Raw genomic sequence first — 22854 nt, 5'->3', positions numbered from 1 at the left:
GAGGAAGAATGAGGAGGAGGAGTGGGCGGAGGAGGAGAACAGAGGGGAGCAAGTCTGCTTGGGCGGGGTTTCCCTCTTATTTCAAGTCTGCACAGAAGAAGAGCGAAGCGGGAGAGGACAGACCGTCTTCGGCTGCGTAGGAATGTGGCTTTGGTGGAGAAAGCGGGGCATTTCTGCTCCTTTACGGGTACTTTGCAGCGTTTCTCGTTTCTGTCCTCGTTTTCGCCTGATAACCACGCACTGGCTGAGGTAGTAGTTTGTGCTGTTGGTTGGGTTGTGACACTGCCCGCTATGGAGATGACTGCGCAAGCTACTGCCTTGCTAGTGCTGGTGCCTCCACTCCAGCCGAAGGAGGAGAGAGAAGGGAAAAAAAAAAAAAAAAGCCCTGCTCCCAGCGCTGTTTTACGGTTTTTCCAGGTAATGCACACCTAGATATCTATGCTAGCCTATCGAGTTAAATTTGAAGGTGTAATTTAAACACGTGAATTTGCTTATGGCGGATTTCTAAGCTGAAGCAATTTGATTACTGTATCATTTTTTTTTCTTCTAATAAAATAGTAATGATTGGGGTGAAAAAAAAAGCACTTTTGTCGATCCATTTTTTTAAATTTCAAGATATGAGATTTATTTAGACTCATTAACGTGCATTTTAATTCTCTTAGGGAGGATGGATGAGAGAGCTTGCATATGTGGTAATATAATCATGTTTAAAAAAATGACATGCACATTTTTTTAAAATGCAGGAGGAAGTCGGTGTGGTATGGATTTGCATAGTTTTCCGCCACCTCAGGCGGAGTGGGCTGTGTAGAAAGCATGTAGGTCAACTGTACTGTTGCTATGAGGAGAGGAGTGACGTGGCTGCTGCTGCCCACAGAGGTGTCCTACGGTACATCTGCTCTGATGCACACAAGCTGGCTTTATGGCTCTCCCCGGACTTCTTTGTTAATAACAGTGCATACCATCAGACAGATTGTGCTTCTCCTGCACATGAACGTCTCTTCTGTATGCAGTGTGTTCTCATTGTATTGCCTATTGTGCTAAATCTGGATGGTGAATCTCTGTGGTGTCCACATAGGTTGAGCTGTGGTGTCCTCACTGAGGTCTGGGAGCAGGAGCGCTGATGTCGGTCATGCCTTGTGAGTTAACCTTTTGAAATCCTCCCTCAGCTGCCCAGCGGCATCTGGCTCTGCTCTGCGCTCTAACACATTACTATGGGCCGGCAGGGGTCTCGTGATCGGGGTGGGGACCAGAATGGGTAATGAGCTTTGAATGGCTCGCAGCCTGGGTCGATTAAACGTGCTTGGGCTGCAATCTTGGGTTGTGAACCCCCCACCCCACTGCCCAAAATGAGAGCAAGGCACTCATTCAGTTGACTGTCTTGACTGAAGATTAAATTCTGCTTTGACCTTCCAAGAAGACTCCCATGAAATATTTATGAGTTCACGCTTGATGGTGTGTTATGATAGAGTTATGTTCTTCCTGGACCACAGTTCTGCCCACTAGCATCTGTGCTGACATTACACAATAAATTCTACTCCAGCTACTCATTGTAGACACACGTAGGTTGTAAAGCAGGAGTGCTTTTGGTGTTTGCAAAAGAATCTGACTGGTAAATAGACCACAGAGGAGAGTTGTAGTTATCAAGCCTGTGGAGTAGAGCAGAGGTCACGCAGGTTTGCATTACATATATTCAAATAACTCCCTCGTGTAAGAAATACAAGTAATCCAGCCTGGAGGGCAAAGTCAAACATCATTTATCATATCCTGACTGCAAAGAGAGCCAGCCTATGGATCAGTGAGCAGCACAGAGGCAGCCCACAGTGTGTCCTTCTCATCCATCTTGTGTCGAAGCTCTCATTTGAGCCGGGCTGCAGATAAATCATACTTCAGGCAGCCAAAGCCCTAAAGCAGTAAATTACAGCCAGAAATCTGTCCGCTCAGATGGGCATCACAGCTGCACAGCCGAAGCAGTGCACCTTTATCCCAACGGGACAGTCAACCCTTGTGTGTCCTTTGTGTTTATACCTTTACATGACTGTAAATAGGTAAATGCAAGACTGAGAAAACAAGCAGTTTGACATTTATGAACCTGACTGAAAACATTCCTGTGGTATTTCATTTACAAATTAAAAATATTGGTTACTTGCAACCCTTTTGGAAAACAGTACAATTTAAAAAAAAAAAAAAAGGTAAAATTAAAAATAAATCTCTTTTGTTTACTACCTTTGTCCTCCTCTGAAAGGAGTTTTCAAGGCCGTGCCCTGGGCTATCCCACGTGGCACTGCAGCGAGATAAAGCATCACCTTTCTATTACAAGAGATGAGTATCGCACTCCAAGCCCACTCAGCATCTCCCTCAGATCTGTCCATGGGTGGGGTGGGAGTGCTGTGACCTTGGAAAAACAAGCCACCCACAGGAATGACTGTGTCATCATTGTCGTCATCCAATCTGGACCACACACACACACGTGTGGCGAGTAGGAGTGGAGTGCCAGATCAGAGCTGGCCTGACTGGAGGAGGATGCGGTGCTGGCCTGTGGGGACCAGATGGCCCTCCAGCTCCTGCAGAGGACCCGAGAGTGTGAGATTCCCACGACGGCACTTTAAAATCCTCTGAATGTGTTTAAATGCTTTCATAAAGTTGATAATGCTTGCAGTATCTTAATATTGATATGTGGAAGGAAAACATTGATTATAAAAGTGATTACAATTGCTCCATAAACATTTCTTGGCACACTGCTCTGTTTTCTCCCTTTATTATTAACTTCAATTCAGAAACTACAAAGTTCAAATTCTACCTTTAAAAATGAATATGCATAAGGAAGAAAAAGTTAAAAAGCACCAAAAGATAATCAAGAATTAAATACATGAGTGGAAGATCCAGCAGCCTGCAGGATCTTGCTTACCTTCTTGAAATGAAATCAAAATTCCATGCACATATTAAATAGCATTGTGCAGCAGTGCCTATGAGTGGGTCTCAGGAGCAAACAGTCGAACTGATTAAGCTCGGTGATACAACTCAGATGTCTGAGAACTACATGAAACCTAATCTCCCCAACTTCCTGTTCATGAGAAGGGAGTCCTTATTAATGCTTCAGACATGATCCTCATTTCAGATTCCTGGATGTATCATTTTAAAGACAGCTGTTTTTTGTTTTCCATATAGGGGACATTTGAGTCTCACTGCAGAAAAAAGAAAAAAAAAAAATCACATTTTCTAGTTGGTGTCAGCAGTGGGGGAAAAAACACTAATAACCAATCCAAAAAACACTTGCAAAAACCATCAGGTTTCCTTTTCCTCGTTGCTATTGACTGCATTTCACTCGAGACTCCTGTCATGAACTAAAAAAAAAAAAAAAAGGTTTATTTGATGATTTGATTTACATCTACGGTCTCTCGGGTATTTCAAGTATTTGGTATCGCATCACTTCAGAAGGACCTTAGCATTGCACAAGACTCGCCAAAAATGTTGCAGATATTCCTTTCAGCTCCACAGCCGTTTTCTTTGGACACATTAACTGAGCTGTTGGAGAGAAAGATACTTTTTTTTTTTTTTTTTTGTCAAGTGATGAAGTTGTCATGCGTGTTTTCGGTGTCAGATTACTCCCCTCGCAGCAGCCTCCACCATGAAATCTTCTTTCATTCTATCTGGCTATTGTGTGAACTAATACCCTTCATCCACATTTTGCTTCAGGACTCACTTGACACAGTTTGTCAGAGCGGTGATGGTCTCATTTGGTGCAGATGCTGGGGTGCAAGTGGAAAGTGGAATTTCCAACAGAATTTCTTGGGTTTAATACAGAATTAGAATTATGTCCAGTATTGAATTCTGTCTTAACGAGCCATTTACGTCAATGCAACATCAGGTCGCTGCAGTTTAAAAAAAAACAAAAAAAAAGTATCCATTAAAAGCTTTAAAAGTCTAATATCTGAAAGAGGCAAAGGGGCCAGGCCGCAGAAGTAATGTTTATGCTACTTTTCCTGTACTCCCACTGAGCTGTCTGCTGAATGCATCCCAGAGCCAGGATCAGTCAACACCATACAGCTTTACACCTTTTTTTTTTATTCATTTTATTTTTTTTTTAAATCAGTGACTCAGCAGAGAATGGTGGGAAATGGTGCTTCATTTCTTTAATAGAGCAGAAAAGTGAGCTTTTAAACATTTTTTTACACTATTCCTATAGGGTTCTGAAACAGTACAAATTACGTGTTTTGGTTTTGGGAAGATGTGCATAACTTACAGTTAAAGAAGGGAGAGTTTGTCCAACAAAAAGGTTATTTACATTTTTACATTTAAATGAAGAGCCGCATTTCTCAAGCTTCAACTACAGAATAATACGTCAAATTTAAATGAACTAAAATGTGGAAAACAATCCAAATGGGAGAACTGTGTTGAATGCACCGAGACACGCAAGGTAAGCGTTGCCAAATTGTTAGCAGTGATGGGTCATATTTATGCTCTAGGTGGCATGTTAGAAATCAGAGCATTGTTTGAGGCACCTGTTATTTATACATGGACAATATATCTGAGAAAAGCCTTGAGCTGTGTACTGTAATTGATGACAGTGTAGTTTAATAATGACACATGCAGCAGGTGATGATGCACTTGAACAGCTAAAAGGAACACGTCTCAAAGGATAAAACATTTATAAGAATGTAAATAAAATAGAGTTATAAGGAAGGTGAAACGTGGCACACCAAAATCTGAAGTGTGACTCCTCTTGATAGTGTATCCCTAAAAGCATTTCTTCATTTTTTTTTTTTTAATGGAAGCTTCTCTCCTTAATAACAATTGCAGTGTTGCAATGGAACGAATGAGCAAAAATAGCAACTGCAGCATTAGGAGAAACAGCAGAAATACAGTCAGCAGAAGGCTCACCAGTTTGCCTTCACTGGGAGACTCGGAATAATCGATGACTGAATCTGGCTAAATTAAATGCCTACATGGAACAGCTGGAATGATTCATATTTACAGCAGTCTTTAGGTTGTTTTGTTTTTTTTTTACACTGTACAGATGTTCAACCAAACACACTTATCTAATGCCTTACGTTTCAGAGTATTTACATTTTCACATTATTAAATATTGTGCATTAGTTCGTAACAGCAGTCCTGAGATGTCATCATCTCAAATGAGAGTTCAGGTTCACAGCAAAGCTAAGGATGGCTTCCACAAGAATTAAAAAAAAAAAAATAATTAACAACTCCTTTTATGATTGTTTCTTTTCAATTAAAAAAAAAAAGACTAGACAAAAAGAAATCACCCTGATTGAGAATAATCAGGGAGCAGTCTGGATAGAAATCCCACTTCTGATCAGAAACAAGCACTAAAGCACTTTAAAAAAAGAGAACAAGGAAAATGAGGTAAACTGCAGATGTGAAGTTTAAAAGGTCAAGGCAGGGTTGTGTTTCAAGCGGAGGTTGCGGTTTCGTAGCTTGGCTAGTTCTGCTTGTTTCCATACATGAGGGGAATGATGTAGACGGAGATGTCATCTCCGGAGCCTAATCTGTCGTTGGATATCCTCCAGCCTCGATCCTTCAGCACCCCCCTTGCTCTCATTACGAGGTCTTGAGCTGCCATTGTGTACCTGATATAACAAAAGTGATAAGTGGTTAAGGTGTGATCACTGTGCAGTGATATTCAATTAGATAAGTGCTCAGAATAGCCAGTAATAGTAATGTGCAGTCTGCCCATAGTTGGATGAGAAAAAAAAATAAAAAATCTAAAAACACTGTGAACTAATCCTACAGGAGAAGTGTCAGGGAACCCAGTTAATAAGCTTTTCTTTGACATCAGAGAAATTACTTATCTGAATGTTTGGAAATTTGCATAATTGCAACAAGATAACAACATTAATCCTCTCCAAACAAGACAGGGGTGAGAGGAAGTTCAGCCCTGCCTGCAACTGCAGCTGTGTGTGGTGAGTGAACGTGCCTGTGCTGATCGTCAGGGTCGCAGTTTGCCAGGAAACAGGCGACTGCTTCAGCTACTTCCTGGTTGGAGAGGACGTCCCACAGTCCGTCAGTTCCCAGCACCAGAACGTCATCGGCCCCGTGCTCACACTGCGCTAAGCGATAAACTCTGACCTGAAGGTAGAAGAAAAAAAAAGGAGCAAGATGAAGACTTTGTAACGAGTGCAAGTGGTTCCTAGAAACCACAAATTTACAGACGTGAAAATATTGCATATATGATAAATATATGGTAAACTGTACTGTGTTTAACCATAAGAGGATTCTGCAAAGCACTTTATAATGTATTTATGTATTAACAAGCTTACTCTGCGATCAGCGGGCAACCCAGTCTGAGCGAGAGCCACAGCATCCTGGTGGTAATCTTTAATCTTAAAAAGGTAAACTGACCCAAATTATACTCTTAATACCAAGTTGGCGAAACTGAATGATAGCAATAAAGACAAATAGCATGCAAAAATAATACTTTATGCATCATTTTTTTGTATTATACTCAGGATTTAACATAGGCCAGAATGCTCTGGAACAGTGTTCAAGGTGCAAGTTGTGTGGTCGCAGTATGCAGGCTCTAGCTAGCAATACTGAAGAGGAACAAAATACCTGGGTAAATAAGTTGAATCAGTACTTCAACTTTTCCCCAAAGCATTTGTTAGCACAACTATCTATATTTCAACTTAAGTAACAAATGCATGTACTTATGCCACCCGTCTTGGCTACTTCATATAGGACATGCTTACTATTCAAGCTGCTTAGGTTGCCAGCAGCTGTTGCACCTCTGCAAGCTGCTCTGCAACCCACCTCCACCCCAGCTGTTTCTTTATTGCTGTACTGATTTAATCAGTTTTGTGTCTTTTTGTCACTGATGCCTCTTCTTTTCTGTGCTGCTGCTGGCTTTCAGTGTTACATTGCTTTCCCACAATGTGATGCAGAAAGCAAGCAGAGGAGAAGCTGGGAATTACATAGTAATGAAACATCCCAATGTTCAGTAATTAAAGTTCATTATCTTAGTGTACCACAATGTCGGTACTAGCTTGGAAATGGAAACTCTGATCTAACGTTGGCACTACACACAGAGTCAGAGTTTTTTCCAAAGTCATGAAGATGCATCCTTTGAAGGCTTTGCAGTGCTTCTGGTAATTGTGGAGATGTGGGCCAAAGTGTTGGAGCAAACATTACTGTGATTCAAACTCAATGGCAACCACAGAGCTCAATGTAAACACTTTTCAGTTGTAATAAGTTGTTTGTAGAAAATATCAAGAGCCAGCACACACAGATGTCTTCGGGACATATATATATATATATATATATATATATATATATATATATATATATATATATATATATATATATATATATATATATTTTTTTTTTTTTTTTTTTTTTTTAATTAGGTAACCTTTCCATTTTATCTCCACTTTCTTAACACTTCCTCCTCCATATACTTGTCTAAAAGATGACATTCTCGTGTTACTGTGGCAACTCTGGTGAGGAATAGTCTTTCAAATTACTACAGATGAACAAAAGTATGCTCACAGTATGCTAAGCAAAAGTAATACACAGTGGCCTTGGATGGCTTTTGTTTGGTTGCTTCAAGTAATTCTTTTGCTACTGTGGAGGTGTTACCTATTCACAGTACACACACCAACTTAGGCTACTTTAAAAACAGAACACCACGCAGAGCCAGCGAGAGTCACTGTAAGAATATGATCTCTGCGTGGATCGGAAAACGCCGCGTTCTGGTAAACTTTGTCATGAGCAGTCAGTCAGGCTTTGGAGGTGAGAAACTCATTGAGACTATAAATCTATGAAAGAAACAGCATTTGCTAAAGTCAGTGTCTCAGTGGAGATTTCCAACTGCAACAAAGTATCTTAAGAAGAGGGAAGGACCTGAGCCTCTGGTTTTTAACTCAAATGCCCAAATTCAGTGTCAAAATGAATCAAACTGTTTTATTGGGCTTTTTTTTTATTATTCACAACCTGAGAGAAATCTGTAATTCTAACTTGACATGTTTGCAGGAAAAACATGTCCCTGCAGGGCACTCTCCCACACATTTCTTTGTAAATATACACTAGTGCATCTAAAAATAATGACTATCAGGAAGAGCTCTTCTTTTTGTTGTTTGATTTAAAAAGTTTATATATCTCCTGTGGGAGGCTGGTGACCTGTCCAAGGTGTACCCTCCCTCTCACCCTGTGACCGGGATAAGCTCCAGCCCCCTGCTACCCTGAACTGGATAAATTGAAGGACATGGATGGATATATTGTACATTCATTACATGGAAAGTGAAACATTTCAAGCCATTTTGTTTTAGTTTGGGTGATTATGGCTTATAGCTCATGAAAATCAGAATCAGCTGAGGTGTTACTGAAGCCCAGGTTACTTTTTTTTTTTTTGCATTTGGTGGCCACAGCAGCTTTCATGGGCAGTGGAGAGAGACAGGAAATGGGGGAAAGATACAGGGGAAGACACGCAGGCAAATTGGCAACAGGCCGGGACTCGAACTCACACCGCCTGCACCGCAACGCGGCATATGTATGTGGTCGCCCGCTTCCCCACCCAGGCGCCCCAGCCCAGGTTACTCTGATAGTGGCCTTCGGCTTGTCTGTATTTGTATTGTCAGGTGAGCTGGCTGGCTGGCCAATCAACAAGTAAGAACATGATCAGCAAACAGTTTGGAAGTAGTTTTGGCACTGTGGGCAGGTGCTAAGTCCTGCTGGAAAAGGAAATCAGAATTTCCATGAAGCTTGTCAGCAGATGGAAGCATGAAGTGCTCTAAAATCTCCTGGTAGGTGGCTGTGTTGACTTTGGACTTGATAAAACACAGTGGACCAACCACCACCAACACCAGCAGATAACATGGCAGCCCCAAATCCTCACAGACTCCAGAAACTGGAGGATTCTGTGTTTCTCAACTCTTCCTTCAGACTCTACGACCTTGATTTCCCAATAAAATACAGAAATACTTTCATCTGAAGAGAAGACTTTAGACCTCTGAGCTACAGTTCAGGTCTTGTTCTTATTAGCCAAGGTAAGATGCTTCTCTGGCTCAGGCATGGCTTATTATTAGGAGTGTGACAGTAGTCCCTTTCCTCAAGATATCTGTGCATGGTGGCTGTTGATGCACTGACCCCAGCTTCAGTCCACTCCTTGTGAAGCTCTTGACAATTCTCTGAAGGCTGTGGTCATCCCTGTTGCTTGTGCACCTTCAATACAGCACTCTGACAACAGTCAGCCTTTTCAGCAATCACCTTTTGTGGCTTACCCTCTCTAGGATGTAGAATCGCTACATCCTCCACAAGGAGGGCAAGTTGATGATTACTGTTTTTTTTGTTTTTTTCAAAGAGGCCATTATGGCCTCTAAAGCTCAAGTCTAACATGTCTTACATATACAAATAAAGTGTTTATGCTGAAACAACCTTGACTACAGTCAGCTTACAGGAGCAACAAAAAGGAGGCTGAACTATGACTGAACTTAAAGGGCAATGAATTAAAGATCAAGAGAATTTATGGGTTTCATGAGTACTGCAATCATGTGCAGCAGATCCCAAGAAGGAAAGGAGCCATCTGAGAGTGATGCAAAGCAGGGAATGTTAATGGGCACATTGACCACATAGTTCACAGCGTCCCCTGTTAATGGCTGTCGACTGTTAGCTCTGTGCTCTCGTTATATCAGGAGGCTGACATAATGGGGTAAAATGAGACTAAAGAGCTGCTCTGATACATTGTAGCACTGTTAACATACTGCCACTGATTCCTCCTCTTCCTCTCATGCAGACACGCTCAAAAGCAACTTACAATTTGTTTTTTTTGGAACTGAGTTTAGTAACTAAAACACTAATAATAAGAGACTTTGGAAACAAGTTCGTGGCTGCCTGTGAATCTCTAATTTTAGAAAAGATGTCCAAAATTATTTGAAATAAATCATTTGGCTGTAAGGAGAATCCTGTCCAAGTGGCTTCGATTTCAAATGACTGCCAATTTGTCCGGGACTGGCCACCCCAGCAAATTTGGAGCAGACAGTTTGATATGACAAGAAGTCTCAGAGAACCCCAAAGTTTCATCACATGATGTGCAGGCTTTGGTTTGCAAATTAACATACTGTATAGGCAAACCTTTTGGAATAGTGTGCTCTGGGCAGATGGATCAAAGACAGAGCAGCAGTAGACCTGTTTGAGACGTCGGCAGCTCTGCGGGAGAAGAACCTCATACAAGCTGTGAAGGACGCTGATGGAAATGTGATTTGGAAGTTGGTTCAGTGCCTTAGGGACTGGGCACACTGCAGTCCTTGATTCAACTATGTTGCCAACTCTGTCCGCATCATATATCTAAGCATGCTAGACGATAACACAAAGCCATCTGAAGAGCAAGGGTATGTAATTTCATTAAAAAAGCACCTCTCCAAGTTTAAAGCACAAGGGGGGGATCGATCAGGCCGTCATTTTAGTGCTATAGGGAAGAATAGATTCAACTGAATACCATCACTTTCAACAAGAAAACCATCTGTAAAAAATAAATCTGAATATGAAAAGAGGGTAGGCTTCTTTAATGGTACAATGATGCCAAACAAACCTCAAAAGCCACAATGGACTAGCTCAAGATATGCAAGCAGAAGGTTTTCCCTCAGTCCCCTGAAATGCACATTATTGGAAATCTTTAGCTATATCTCAAAAGAGCTGTGCATAAAAATGGCTCAAGAGTTTCAATGAATTAGAAGCCTATAGCAAAGTATGGGAGAAAATCCATCATTTAAAAAAATGAAAAAAAGGCTGTTTACAAAGTGCTCTCAGAAGCTGTGATAGTTTCCCTCAAAGGAACGCTCATGAGGTGTGTCCAGTCTTTGCTTTGACCCTCTTACTTTTCATTATTTTGAAACTGAAAAAAGATTAAAAAAAAAAAAATAAGAAAGTAATATTTCTTAAGAAATATGCCATCTTAAATTTTATGCCTTTTGGAAATCAACTCATTTTTCACCGTCTCAGTTATTTTTGCATGCTGCAGTATATTTGTTGTGATTGTATTCAGTAATATGACCTTTATCTATAGTCACTATTTCAAAGATTATCATATGTTTGGTTGTTCAGATAATTCATAAAAGCCAACAACTTCCCATGGAATATACTTATTTTTTCACATCACTGCATATCCTTGAGGGATTAGAGAGTGGTATTCCTGTGGATATTTGGTGGGGGGTGGGGGAGCCCACTGGACTGGGTCAAACGGAAAGGACCGAATCCTTTTCTTTTTTGCTGTAAGGCAACAATTCTAACAACTGCACCACCAAGGAAGATGTAACGATGGACATGATTCAAAATGTAACATACCTCTGGGCAGCAGGACAGGAAGGGCTTAATGTAAATGTTGGAGTCGTGCACTTTGAGACTGTGGTCTCCGAGACCTCTGGTGACCCCGATGGTCGCCAATACACGAGCCTGCAAAAGATCAGATGCATTTAAAACACAACCACCATATGAAGCAACAAACTCAGCAAAGTCTCCGAATGTCTGTGAAAGTCATTTTTCTTTCTGGTCCTGACTGATGTCTTATGATGAATGATAGACTTGGACTGTGAAAGAAACAATGTCTGACATTCTTTTCTGAACTGATGGACAAGAAGGCGACAGTGAAAGGGTCTCTTTTTCAAAGCTTGGCCATCATTTCTGCTGTTCAGGATAAATTGCAGAGATCTGGGAACATGATGGCACCACTCTTGGTGGAAGAAGTGCACTATCATGACTAACCTTGCCTAAACCACCATATGTAGAGCAGGTCACACATAAACCAGGAAGACAGATGTTGACAACATCAGCTTGTGGTAATAATTCTACCATTCATTATGATGTTCCAAATATTTGGAACATTTGGGTTTGTTTAATTACATCCATGGGTTCTAGACTTCAGGAAGTCTGATTGCAAAGTATTAAAAACAGTCCTTATATTTCAAATGATGTTAGTTTGTCCAATTGCTTTTGAGCCTCTAAAAATGGGGGTGGGGCTGTGTATAAAAACAGTAAATGCAGCACTTTTGTTTGCTGAAATTAAAGCTGCACTTCAATCGCATATTGATCGTTTGATTTAAAATCCTCCCTGGAGCTGGATTCATACTGTCTGGACAGATCTCCACTGCTGCCCCTAAAAATGGACACTGGCACAGGGCTGGGGAATTTCGGCTAATTGCGTCTACTATACAGAGAAAGGAAAGATATGAGGGTAAGCAAAGTCTAGTAGGAATGACAAAGAGGAGCAAAGTAGACAGAGGAGTGGTGAGAAGGGAGAGTGTTTTAAAGTGGTGGAAAGGTTCCTCCAGCAGAGAAAGGGGAAACATCCTGGGATTAATTGTTGAGCGCTGGGGCCCAGAAGGCTGCGCACCGGGCTTTGAAGTGTTCTGGCGTTCCTCTCTCTCACTCTATCTAGCCATCCATCTCCGCTCCTCACTTCAAAGGGAGAGGACACAACGTGGGCACTGGCAACTGTGCCAGGGTGAAACTGAATGTGGTTGCAGGCAGAGAGAATATTGCGGGGTGACATCTTCCCCTGCCATCAGTCAAACACAAATCTACTGCCTGCGTGTACTGAACAGAAAACTGGAGAAGAGCACAGTGAGAGAATGTTCAGGTCTATCATGTTTCTTCTTTGCCCTTTTGTTCTGTTATTTTTTTTGATGATAATAAGTCAGATGATATCTTGCCTGTGCTATAGGTTGTGCAGGAATGTGCAGGATTCAAATCCTTGTGGGGGGGGGGGGGGGGGGGGGCAGGAATGCCTTCCACTGGCTGGCTCCTCTATGCAGTGACAGGAGGGGGTTGACTAATGATACCCTGGTGAGCTTTGATTACATGCGTGGCACACAAGGCCGTGGGAGTAACTGTCAGTGAGTGGCTGCTGAGCACTTCTTACCTTCTTCCCTTCGCCATAGATCAGGGGAAACTTCAGGTCATCTTCCTCTATGGTTTTATACGCCCTGCACAGAGAAGACAGAATGTTTTATTTTTTAGCAGGCTGCACACACGTGCCTTGGAGATACATCACTTCCATGGCACAGAGAGAAAGACTATGTTTGGAGGAAAAAGAGAAGCAAAAAAATTCTCACACACATCACAGAGAATGACACAGAGCCTTAGCTTAATTCTCCCCCCCCCCTTCTAACTGATCCTGTGAAGGTCTCCCCAGCGACAAAGAATACGTCTGCATGGGACTGTTGGTATACTGTTGGTTTTCTGCGACTGTCTGCAGCAGCTGTGTGTATGTGTGTGTGTGTGTGTGCCTGTGCATGTATGCCTCTGAAGGTCTGAAAGTAAAGCAGCTGAAATGATGCAAGAGAATCCACATTTCGATCCTCCTGTTCTCAGAGCAATGTTTAAACTTCCCCAACTAATGAATAATTTACCATCTTCACACTGGGACCAGACAGAGCTGCGGCATGAGGAAAAAGACTGTACAACACGCTGTGTCTTCATCTCAGATCTTAGAGATACACTTTTCACCTTTACAGCTCAGAAAGCTGAAGGGAAGAAACCCAGCACTCCTGCTCTAGTGAATATACTCGTATTCATCCACGAACTGGTGTACATCAGAGGAACAGCTGTGTAACTTTACTGTACCAGATACAAAACAAAACTGAGCCAATTTCCACAAGAGCTGCCAGGACAAAGTTTTCCATTCAGAACTCATACCAGGTGCTGTGAATAAAGTTCTGGCTCTGAGCGAGTGCTGACCTGGATGAAACACAATTAGAAACACAGATTTTTCTTTATTTTAGCCTTTAGATCACAGGGAGTGAAGAAAAATATTCATAACTGTCATAAAAATGACTTAACGCGATCTGAGGATGCATATTGTGTAGTAAAAGGTGTTGAAAATAAATACCTAGTTTGAAAAGCTGCTAAAAACAAATGTTTCATTTGTGACCCAAGTCTGCCCAGAACACCACACTCGATGTATTTCAGCTTCTGTGAAGCAGATTAGCAGGGACCAGAATGGTTTCTGCATTACTGCTGGTTTCACTCAGAGAGACCATATGTTTCCACCTTAGGCAAGCGCTACACTGCTGCACTCAGCACTTTCTTTTAACAGTGCAAAGCAAGGACTATCACAGAGAACACAGCCGTCGAACACAGAAATACAGTCTGCAGCCTCTTCTAGGTGGAGAGCTGTATCACCAAATAACAGTCGACAGAAGTATTTCCTCATCAATTTTTGCAAAGTTCGCAGTGTGGGAAAAACAGCTAAAATAGCCATACTCGTGATATGAAACCTAACCACTGAAATAGGGTTTACCTTCTCTGTATAAAAAAGAAGCACTATTTCTCCTGCCATGTCACTCAAAACTTCTTTTATTTTAGTATTTCACCTTCAAGATTTGTTAAATCTCCTTAAAAAAAACAAAAAAAACCCCACAAACAGACACACGCTTTCTGTCATTCTTTCAAAGATGTCTTGGATGAAATCCCCAGAGCCTGCTGTCAGGGACAGTCTCCCTCTCGAGACGTGTGTTTACAGCGAATCCAGCCTGTCTGACTTGAGATAACAAGAGTGTGACAGAATGAGAAAGATGCACATTAATCCTGTTATGATACCTGCTCCCTGCTCTGAGACGCAGAGTTCAAAAACAGCAAAGAAAGCTGCTCAAGGGCCGTACGGTTTGACCACACTGACACTGACAGCTTTCATATTCAGAAGATGTTTAGTCTCCACGTATGTGCATGTGACTAAATGGGAGACTGGGGTGAGAGAAGGACAGGGACACCGGGAAAGAGGGAATAAGGGGTTGTATCGTGTTTTCCCTGCAGGTGACTAAAGACGGACAGGAGGGAAGAAGGATGATGTCACCTCCGCTCGGTGCAAAGAGAGGCGACAGAAAACATTGGCAGTGCGTGCACAGCTTCATAATTTGCACACTGCTATATACATCACTACACAAGCACAACCAGACACACACCTGTCAACAGACTTTGAGGTGACATTGTAACGGGCCTGTGTCAGCACTGGATGAGTCAGACAAACTGGCGCAATTGACAGTTGCTTTAAAAAAAACTTTTTGGCCAACCTTGATAGATAGCTAGATTGAGCCGTGCTTTCACGAGCGAAGCAAGGCCAGAGAAAATGGCAGTGACCCAGCGACTCTTCTAATGGAAGCTGTAGGCATCAGTCATACCAATATAAAGGCATAATGGAAAAAGAGAGAAAGAGGAGATGGAAGACTGGAAGACAGAGCGATCCTGAGCGGGTAAAATTATACAGTACTTTGTAAAATTTTTCAGCACTTTTGCTGTTTAGACGCATTGCACACTATAATCAGGGAGATATCCAATCAGTCCCAAAATTGATTCTGCAGCATGACAACAACCCAAAACACACAGCCACAGTCATAAAGAACCATCTCTAGCAACCAGAAGTGCAAGGAGGCCTGCAACAGATGGTCTAGGCCCCCACAGAGCCCTGATCTCAACATCATGGAGTCAGTGTGGGATTATATGAAGAGAAAGACGCAGATGAGACAGCCTAAATCCACAGAAGAACTGAGGCCTGTTCTCTCAAGTTGCCTGGAGCAATCTATTTGCCAAGTACCTTGGAAAAAAAAATTGCCCACAAGAATCGGCATGTTTTCAAGGGTGAGCATGTTTTTTCCTACATACTGCACTTTGTAAGAAAATAACTGTTAAATAAACACATTCACATCACAGTTTTGTGTGTCAGTGACATAAGTGTGTGTTAGTCCATAGAATCTTGGGGAGGAGAGACACCCCTGTAGAAGTCGGCACAGGACAGAGACAGCACCGAGACCATTTGCTGTCATTTATCACTTCCCTCCTTTGTGGCCAACACAACATCTTAACAGTCATTTTTCTTCCCATCCTTTTCCTCACCTTCATCTGTTTACCAGTCTTTACAGCTCACCTCAATCTACTTACTTCTTTATAGTTTCCTCCCTCCAGCCACCCACCCCTCTTCCCCATTCTCCCTCCACCTGACCGCCTATGCTACCGCAGCTTCTAGATCATGCTGAACATGGCCGACCGCTCAACATCCATCATTCTGGGCAAATAAAACTGCCTGCCATGCCAGCCAATGACCACTATTACAGCCTGCAATGCCAAAGCCAGCTCTCAATCTCGTCCAACTGGCCGAGGGAGGAGAGGTAAAGAAAGCGAGGGAGGAAGACAGAGAGGTGGGCTGCAGGCCTGTATGCCTTCATTAGACGGCAGCCTTGATCACGGATGCCTTTGAGGGAATTGGACGCCAGCGTACACCCACACACTCACAGCATGTGGGCACACAGGCTGCACATACACATATACATGCACAGACAGAAAGCTGCAGAGAGATTAAAAAAAAGATCCTCTCTCCCTACAGAGTATATATTCTGCACCTATAGAAGATGACACAGTTAAGTCAGAGCCATGCATTTCAGATCAATTAGCTATGGCAGCTGACAGGGTACTAATTTAAGACCCAGACTTAGTCCGGGTGAAATTGAACCATAACTGGGTTATGGGTAGAACCTGATTAAAAATACATCACAGGCTGTCTGTGCTGCTCAGACAGTAAGCAGGCAGACGACAGACTGGGAGTTTTGGGCCCAATACGAACTGCAGCCACTGACTGACCTACATCTGCTGAGCTGAGTGGAGCCACAAAACACAATTGCATGTAGGTGGTGTCAGAAAAAAGAAAAATACTGTTAAACTCTCGTCAGTCACCCACTTTATCCTTAGTTCATGCTTTCCTTTAGTAGAACTGTCTCTCTCATATATCTCTCTGCATAGGAACATGTGTAACTGTGCACAGCACGTTTCCTAGAGACTTAATTACAAAACACAGAATACAGAATAATGTGCTCTGCTAGAATGGATTCTGCTCAGTACCTCAGCCAACTCTGGACTGAATATTGCTAATGTGTGTCACGTTCCAAGTGACACAAAAAAAGGTCTAAAACCCTGTTTGTGAGCCCAGAGCATCCTGACTGAGATGCATCTGTGGAAATCTGCCTGGCATCCACAGACCCCTACATGTAGTTTGGATCCAGTTTACAAAAACTGCAGTTCAGACTTTATAAACTCAAACACCTTTTCCACTCTAACGGTTATATAATTTTCTACATTTTAATTAGGGATAATTATGTATATTAATTTATAATTATTCATAATTAATAACAATAGATAATTCTAAATACTTTTTAAAACTATATTACACCATTGACTGTGTTTTTTTTTTATGTCTCATTATAGACCTTCTCAGTGTCTACACTGGTTACCAGTTCAATCTCCCCTACAACAGTGAGTCTTTTCTGAGACTTAGATATATCTCTTAGAGTACCTCTTCCCTCTTGTGCCTGCAAGACTGACTGTGGTCAACTGACTGTGCCGCAAACCAGAAATGTGATTAAAAATACACCTGCACCTGCAGGTTATTCTCTTCCCCCTCTGTGTGTGTGTGTGTGTGTGTGTGTGTGTGTGTGTGTGTGTGTGTGTGTGTGTGTGTGTGTGGGTGGGGGGTGGGGGGGTGTTAGTGAGTGAGAGGCAAACTAAGAAAGGAAAAAAAGTCATTAATTAATAAGAATACAGCCATATCCAGAAACTTCGTGAAAATGCATTGAAACGTATGGTCTCAATTCAAGTCTTGAGTCACCCCTCATGTCTTGTTTCTTTAATTTTTGCTTCTAAGGAACCAGACTTTCTTGGAATTTCTTTAAGGTGTTCTTGATCAATAGTTTCCGGTCTTTCTGAAGGTCTTTCAAAGTTTCAAAAAGAACATCGGCTGCTTTTTCACTCATTTTCAGTCCAGTCCTTGTACCTGACCATTTTCAGAGGAATGGTTTTGCTTGTTAAGCCACTTAGCACTGACCTATGAATTATTCAACCATTAAAAAAAAAGACACCTACCTCAAGTGATGAATCAATGTTGTGTCTACACATAACAGACAGCAAAAAACAACTAAACTGCATATTCAGGCATTTTGGTAGTAGCAGCCTCACTGTAAACCTGGGTAAGTTGAATCTACTTAAAAAAAAAAACCAAGGTAACTTGTTGCCTTAAATTTTTTAAGTAATGAAACAGTTGAATAAGTGCAGTAGACTATGTTCAATATACTTGAGACCCTTTTGGAATGGAATGAAAGATCTAAGTTGAATGTACTAATAACAGAGTTTCAGTAACTGAAGATACTTAGTTTGAGCAATCATTCACCACCCATTTATTTAACTCAGCTTGTTAAGTAAGCACTACTCCATTTTCAATTGAACTAAATTGTATGTTCTAATTGATCAAACTTATCTTTTATAGATAATAGAGATATATATATGAAAAAATAAAATGTCTGGTTATTTAGTTGACCTCAGCGTTACTGAAGCAGTGTGGGATCATCTTGAACAAAAGGAAAATGGAACAAAAGGCAGCCAAGAAGAAGAAACCTGGAGAACGATTCCTGAAGACTACTAGAAATGACAAGAAAGCTGCCTAAGAGAGTTCAGGCTGAGATGAAGAATAAAGGTGGTTACACCAAATATATACTTACAAGATCGTTAGAACTGTACAAACTCTATACTGTATTTCTATGTATTTTTGCACATTTCAGTAAAGCTCCACCTATTTCCCATTTTCCTAGCAAAATATAAAGAAACGAAGGGTGACTCAAGACTTTTGCAGACTGAACTTAAACAGCCCATTCTTCAACTTCCTTGACTTAAAGGAAAGTGTAAAATAGACATATAACCTCCCTTGCCTCAGTTTCTTTGGTGCACTGGTCTCTGCCTTTCTCTTTTTGTCATTTCTTAGTTTGTACAATTTTTTTTTCTTTTCCTCCTTCACTCTTCCTCAGTCTCTTTATTTTTTTTATGTTCCTGTCCACACCAGGAGATACAGCTAGGCCTTTGCTTTGGCCGCCATACCTTCTTCTAACACACAAAAGAAGAAATACCAAGGACAGTTCCTGGCCTCCCTACGACAACTGATGCCTTGAACGGCTTCTTTTAAGTACTGTTTCTTCTCCCCATTGTTGCCAAAGGGAATTATTGGGTTTCTTTCACCAATATTGTAAGGTACTGGCCTTACAATTTCCCAAGATGACTTGCTTTATAGAATTCAACTGAATTGCACACTGAATGTACCCCATATGAAAAGCTTTTCATATAGGGTAGATGATAGTCTGAGCTGCAGAAAGGATCTTGATATAAATTCCTCTCAGAGGGCTCATAAATGGATCCTACCAGATCCATGGTTAAAAACTGTAATTACATCAACAGTACTTTTAACAAATGTCATTATGCAATGACACTGAGATTAATTCTGTGAAATACTTAGCATTAGTTAACCCACCATCCAGACATGGTGAAGTCACGATACAGCATCCTCTTCCCCAACTCCTTCCTCTGCACTCTCCGTGGAAATTCCAGATGTGTAAACTCGTTCCCTAATAAGTGGGGCTGCATGTAGGCCTTTGATTTGAAAAGAGGAAAAAAAAAAAAACAGAAAGAGAATAAGATTGACATGCCCTTGGGATAGGAAAAACAATTCCATAGTCTATTAAGCTGGCAAAGAGAGCAGGCCGTGTAAGAGAGACAGGGCTAAGCATAGCTGGTGTCTCAACGTGAGGGGAGGCCAGCTCTCCTAATATCTGACAGCTGTGCCTGCTAGAAAGGAGCTGAGAAAGGCTATTTCTTACCAAGAACTGCAGTCGCTGTCTCTCTGACTCTGGCGTGAACTCTGCTGACATGGGAATGACTTCCCCAGACCGGATAATGATAGCTCTGAGGGAGAGGAGCAGACAAAGCAAAACTCTATTCATCCAGGAAAGGACACAGTTGTTCCTGCAGGCTACGGGGCACAAGAAGGTGAGCGAGAAACAAAAGAGACAAAAAACAAAAAAGGATGCTTCCACAGTATGTTATGTGATGCATATACACTCATTGTTTGTGTGTCACACCTGCTGTCCCCAGCATTCCCAACATAGAGGTTTCCGAGTAGATTGACGACCACCAGCGCTGTGCAGCCTCCTGAGATGTTGTAGACACTCTTGTCCTTTTCTATCTGTGCATCCTAAACACACACACACACACACACACACACACACACAGGCGTGCGCGCGCACACACACACACGCAGAGATTACTCCTGTGAAGAGGACCCATAATCCAAACCCATCCTCTGCTCACTGTCATGTTTCCAGTCATCACAGCCTTGAAAAACTCACAGCTGTGTATAGCATTTCAGCTAAAAACCTGACTCTGAGTAAAATACTGCCTTGATACTTAAATCCTGCCATGATGCTATTATTAATTATAGCACCATAATGAATTCATTAATCAAGAAGGCCATAAGTCAAGGAGCAATAAAAAATAATGGAAACCAAAAGGACAGAAGAGAACATTTGGAGGGGCCGCTGATTATTACACCAGCTAATTAGCCCAGATTAATTTGGTGCTAATTAAACCAAAAATGATTTGAAGAAAACCATGCTATCAGTTCATTAATTAGATGAATAATTAACCTGTCGCTGACTTAATCAAAATGTAACAAATTTGAGCCAAGCTGCTCAGGCTACATTTAACCCTTTTCTGCTCCCGGTGGCTACTTGTTGGTCTGCTACTAACAGCTCCTCGGGGGCTTTTAATCGCACTACAGAAGCAGAAAGATATTTCAGGGAAACGAGTGACCCCGTCAGCCACCTCATTCATATCCCTGCATCGCTTTCAGCAGATTGAGTGGGACCGATAATGTTGGCAAACACATTTGCAGGAAGTCCATCCCTGACACGTTTTTCCCATGAGGGATGTTCACCCCCACTAAACCGTATCGCCCTGTGCTCTGCTGCTGACAGCCTCCATCTGAATACAACTCTGTAAACGTGTGCGCATACACTACAGCAGTGGAATGTAGTGCATGTGCATAACTATGTGTTTATGTCCAGATGCAAGATGCATTAAATGTGAGTGTGAGCATGTGTATGTACTCTAGCAGACACTCCTGACTAGTCCTGGGGGTAGGGGTTGGAGGAAGGGTTTTTGTGTTGTTTTTGGGGGGGGGGGGGGGGGGGGGGGGGTGCTGAACAAATGTGTCCTTCACCCTGGATGAATTATGAATCCGTAGCGAGCCATGCATATTTATCCCCACTGTATCCAATACCGCTTGCTGCAGGCAAGTCTTCAATAATGAAAATGTCTGCATAAACATCTACACCTTTCTCCTGTGTGCTTCAGCCAGGAAAAAAACTGAGCTTTGAACCAAGAAGGCAGGAAAAAAAAAAAGAGAGACATTCAGTCCTCATACATACTCATCTCATTAAATCAAACTACCATAAATGCCAAAGCAGTTTTGGCACAACACAAAGTCTTTGTTGTTTCCTGAAAAGAAGAAAAGTCCCATCAGGTAATACTGGCAAATCAGTCGTGCATCATATGACCACACTAACCAATATGCCAAAAAAATAATGAACAATAAATAAAGCAGTCACACAGTAAAATAAAAACAAATGTAATCTGCCATTCTAAGGAGAGTACAAGCAGAATTAATTGATTATATCCCAATTAATCTGCTTAAATATCCATATTCAGGGAAAGAAAGTACAAAAACCAAAGTACAGCAGGTATACACAAAAAATATCATTTATCCAAACACCTGAATCTTAACTCAGTGAAACATAAATGAAAACAAAAAAATCTTATATTGACATTAAGATGTTGGTTTCAAAAATCTTTATATTGTCCTGAAAGTCATTTAAAAAAACTTCTGTATGACTGCATACAGCATTTTGTACACATGTTGGTCTTCCAGTCACGAAGGCAACCATCTTCACAGCAATGCTCTGACCGGCCTTATCTTTTAGTGAGTTTGCAGCATCAATGAGAGGGAGCCCAAAGCTATTAGATGTAAGAGCCGGAAATGAAAAGAAATAACTCAGGACAGTGGCAACAGGAAAAGAGGATTAATGTCGTTCAAGAAAGCTCTGATGATGGACAGCGCGGCACGTAATTAACAGCATTAATCATTTTTAAACTAATTAGCAAAAGCAGTAACTATCGGTTGTTTTTAAATGCAGGAAAGACCTTTGGGCAAAATCTTTTTGAAAAGGAGAAAAAAACAAACTAGCACCAAACACTGACACACACTCATGTAGCCACAAGCATATGTGACAGTTACCTGCTCACTTCTGCTCCAGTTATGTGAAAAAAGGATGTTTTCGGAGGACTGTATGGAGTCCCGGTGATGAGATTCAAGAGAACAAGATGAAAACAAATTGCTCTGAGCTGCCGAATTCAATAAAGTAGTATTACACAAGGTCAATACTAGACCAGAGACCTCACGCTAACAACCGAAATCTTTTGTGAAATTCTTGTGCTTCTGTCTGGGAGAAGATACACCTGCCATATGCCACTCTCAGTCATCACAGCTGAAGCTACAGTTTATATAAATATGAATATAAGCAGGATCTTCTCAGTGTTAAAAAAAACAAAACAATACTGTGCAAAAGTCTAGAGTCACCTTTCATTTCTTTATGTTTTTCTAGGAAAATAGATGCAGCGATTTATTGAAATATGTGCAAACATACATGGAAATACAGTCTATAAGTCAACAACAGAATTTATGCAAATCTAATGAGCTTTAACAAAATTTAAAAATTTGAATTCATCACTCCATAAAATCTGATGCCGGTGCAGGTACAAGGACTGGACTGAAAATGAGTGAAAAAGCAGCCAATGTCCAAAGAAAAATTTCAGAAAGCCCGGAGAACTGTTGCTCAAGACTACTTTCAAACTTTTTTTAAAAAAATGTCTGACTCCTCAGAAATAGGATATTAAAAAAAAATGAGCACTGACTCAAGACATTTGCACAGCAATGTTAACACAAACCCACCTGTAAAGAAGCAGTTTCAAACTGAAAATGCACTTTGAACT

General features: G+C 41.4%; 1 protein-coding gene and 1 long non-coding RNA gene across 2 annotated transcripts in view; one reads left to right on the top strand and one right to left on the bottom strand.

The window, feature by feature from the left end:
- The first annotated feature begins 382 nt into the window (after nt 1-382).
- Nucleotides 383-2704, top strand: LOC115782169 (uncharacterized). Its single transcript, XR_004020121.1, has 3 exons — nt 383-417; nt 1076-1136; nt 2243-2704. It is a non-coding gene; the product is annotated as an uncharacterized LOC115782169 (long non-coding RNA).
- Nucleotides 2705-4993: 2289 nt separating this feature from the next.
- Nucleotides 4994-22854, bottom strand: part of ppm1h (protein phosphatase, Mg2+/Mn2+ dependent, 1H) — a 32647-nt gene continuing 14786 nt past the window's right edge. Inside the window, exons 4-10 of the mRNA XM_030732260.1 lie at nt 19887-19999; nt 19626-19710; nt 19280-19398; nt 12863-12926; nt 11290-11397; nt 5933-6084; nt 4994-5585 (exon numbers count right to left, since the gene is read on the bottom strand). Of these exons, the coding sequence (XP_030588120.1) occupies nt 5438-5585; nt 5933-6084; nt 11290-11397; nt 12863-12926; nt 19280-19398; nt 19626-19710; nt 19887-19999 (789 nt within the window). The 3' untranslated portion in view covers nt 4994-5437. The remainder of the gene's footprint in view (nt 5586-5932; nt 6085-11289; nt 11398-12862; nt 12927-19279; nt 19399-19625; nt 19711-19886; nt 20000-22854) is intronic.

The sequence above is a fragment of the Archocentrus centrarchus genome, chromosome 6 (genome assembly GCF_007364275.1).
Source record: "Archocentrus centrarchus isolate MPI-CPG fArcCen1 chromosome 6, fArcCen1, whole genome shotgun sequence".
Taxonomy (NCBI): domain Eukaryota; kingdom Metazoa; phylum Chordata; class Actinopteri; order Cichliformes; family Cichlidae; genus Archocentrus; species Archocentrus centrarchus.
This window is presented reverse-complemented; position numbering and strand designations above follow the sequence as displayed.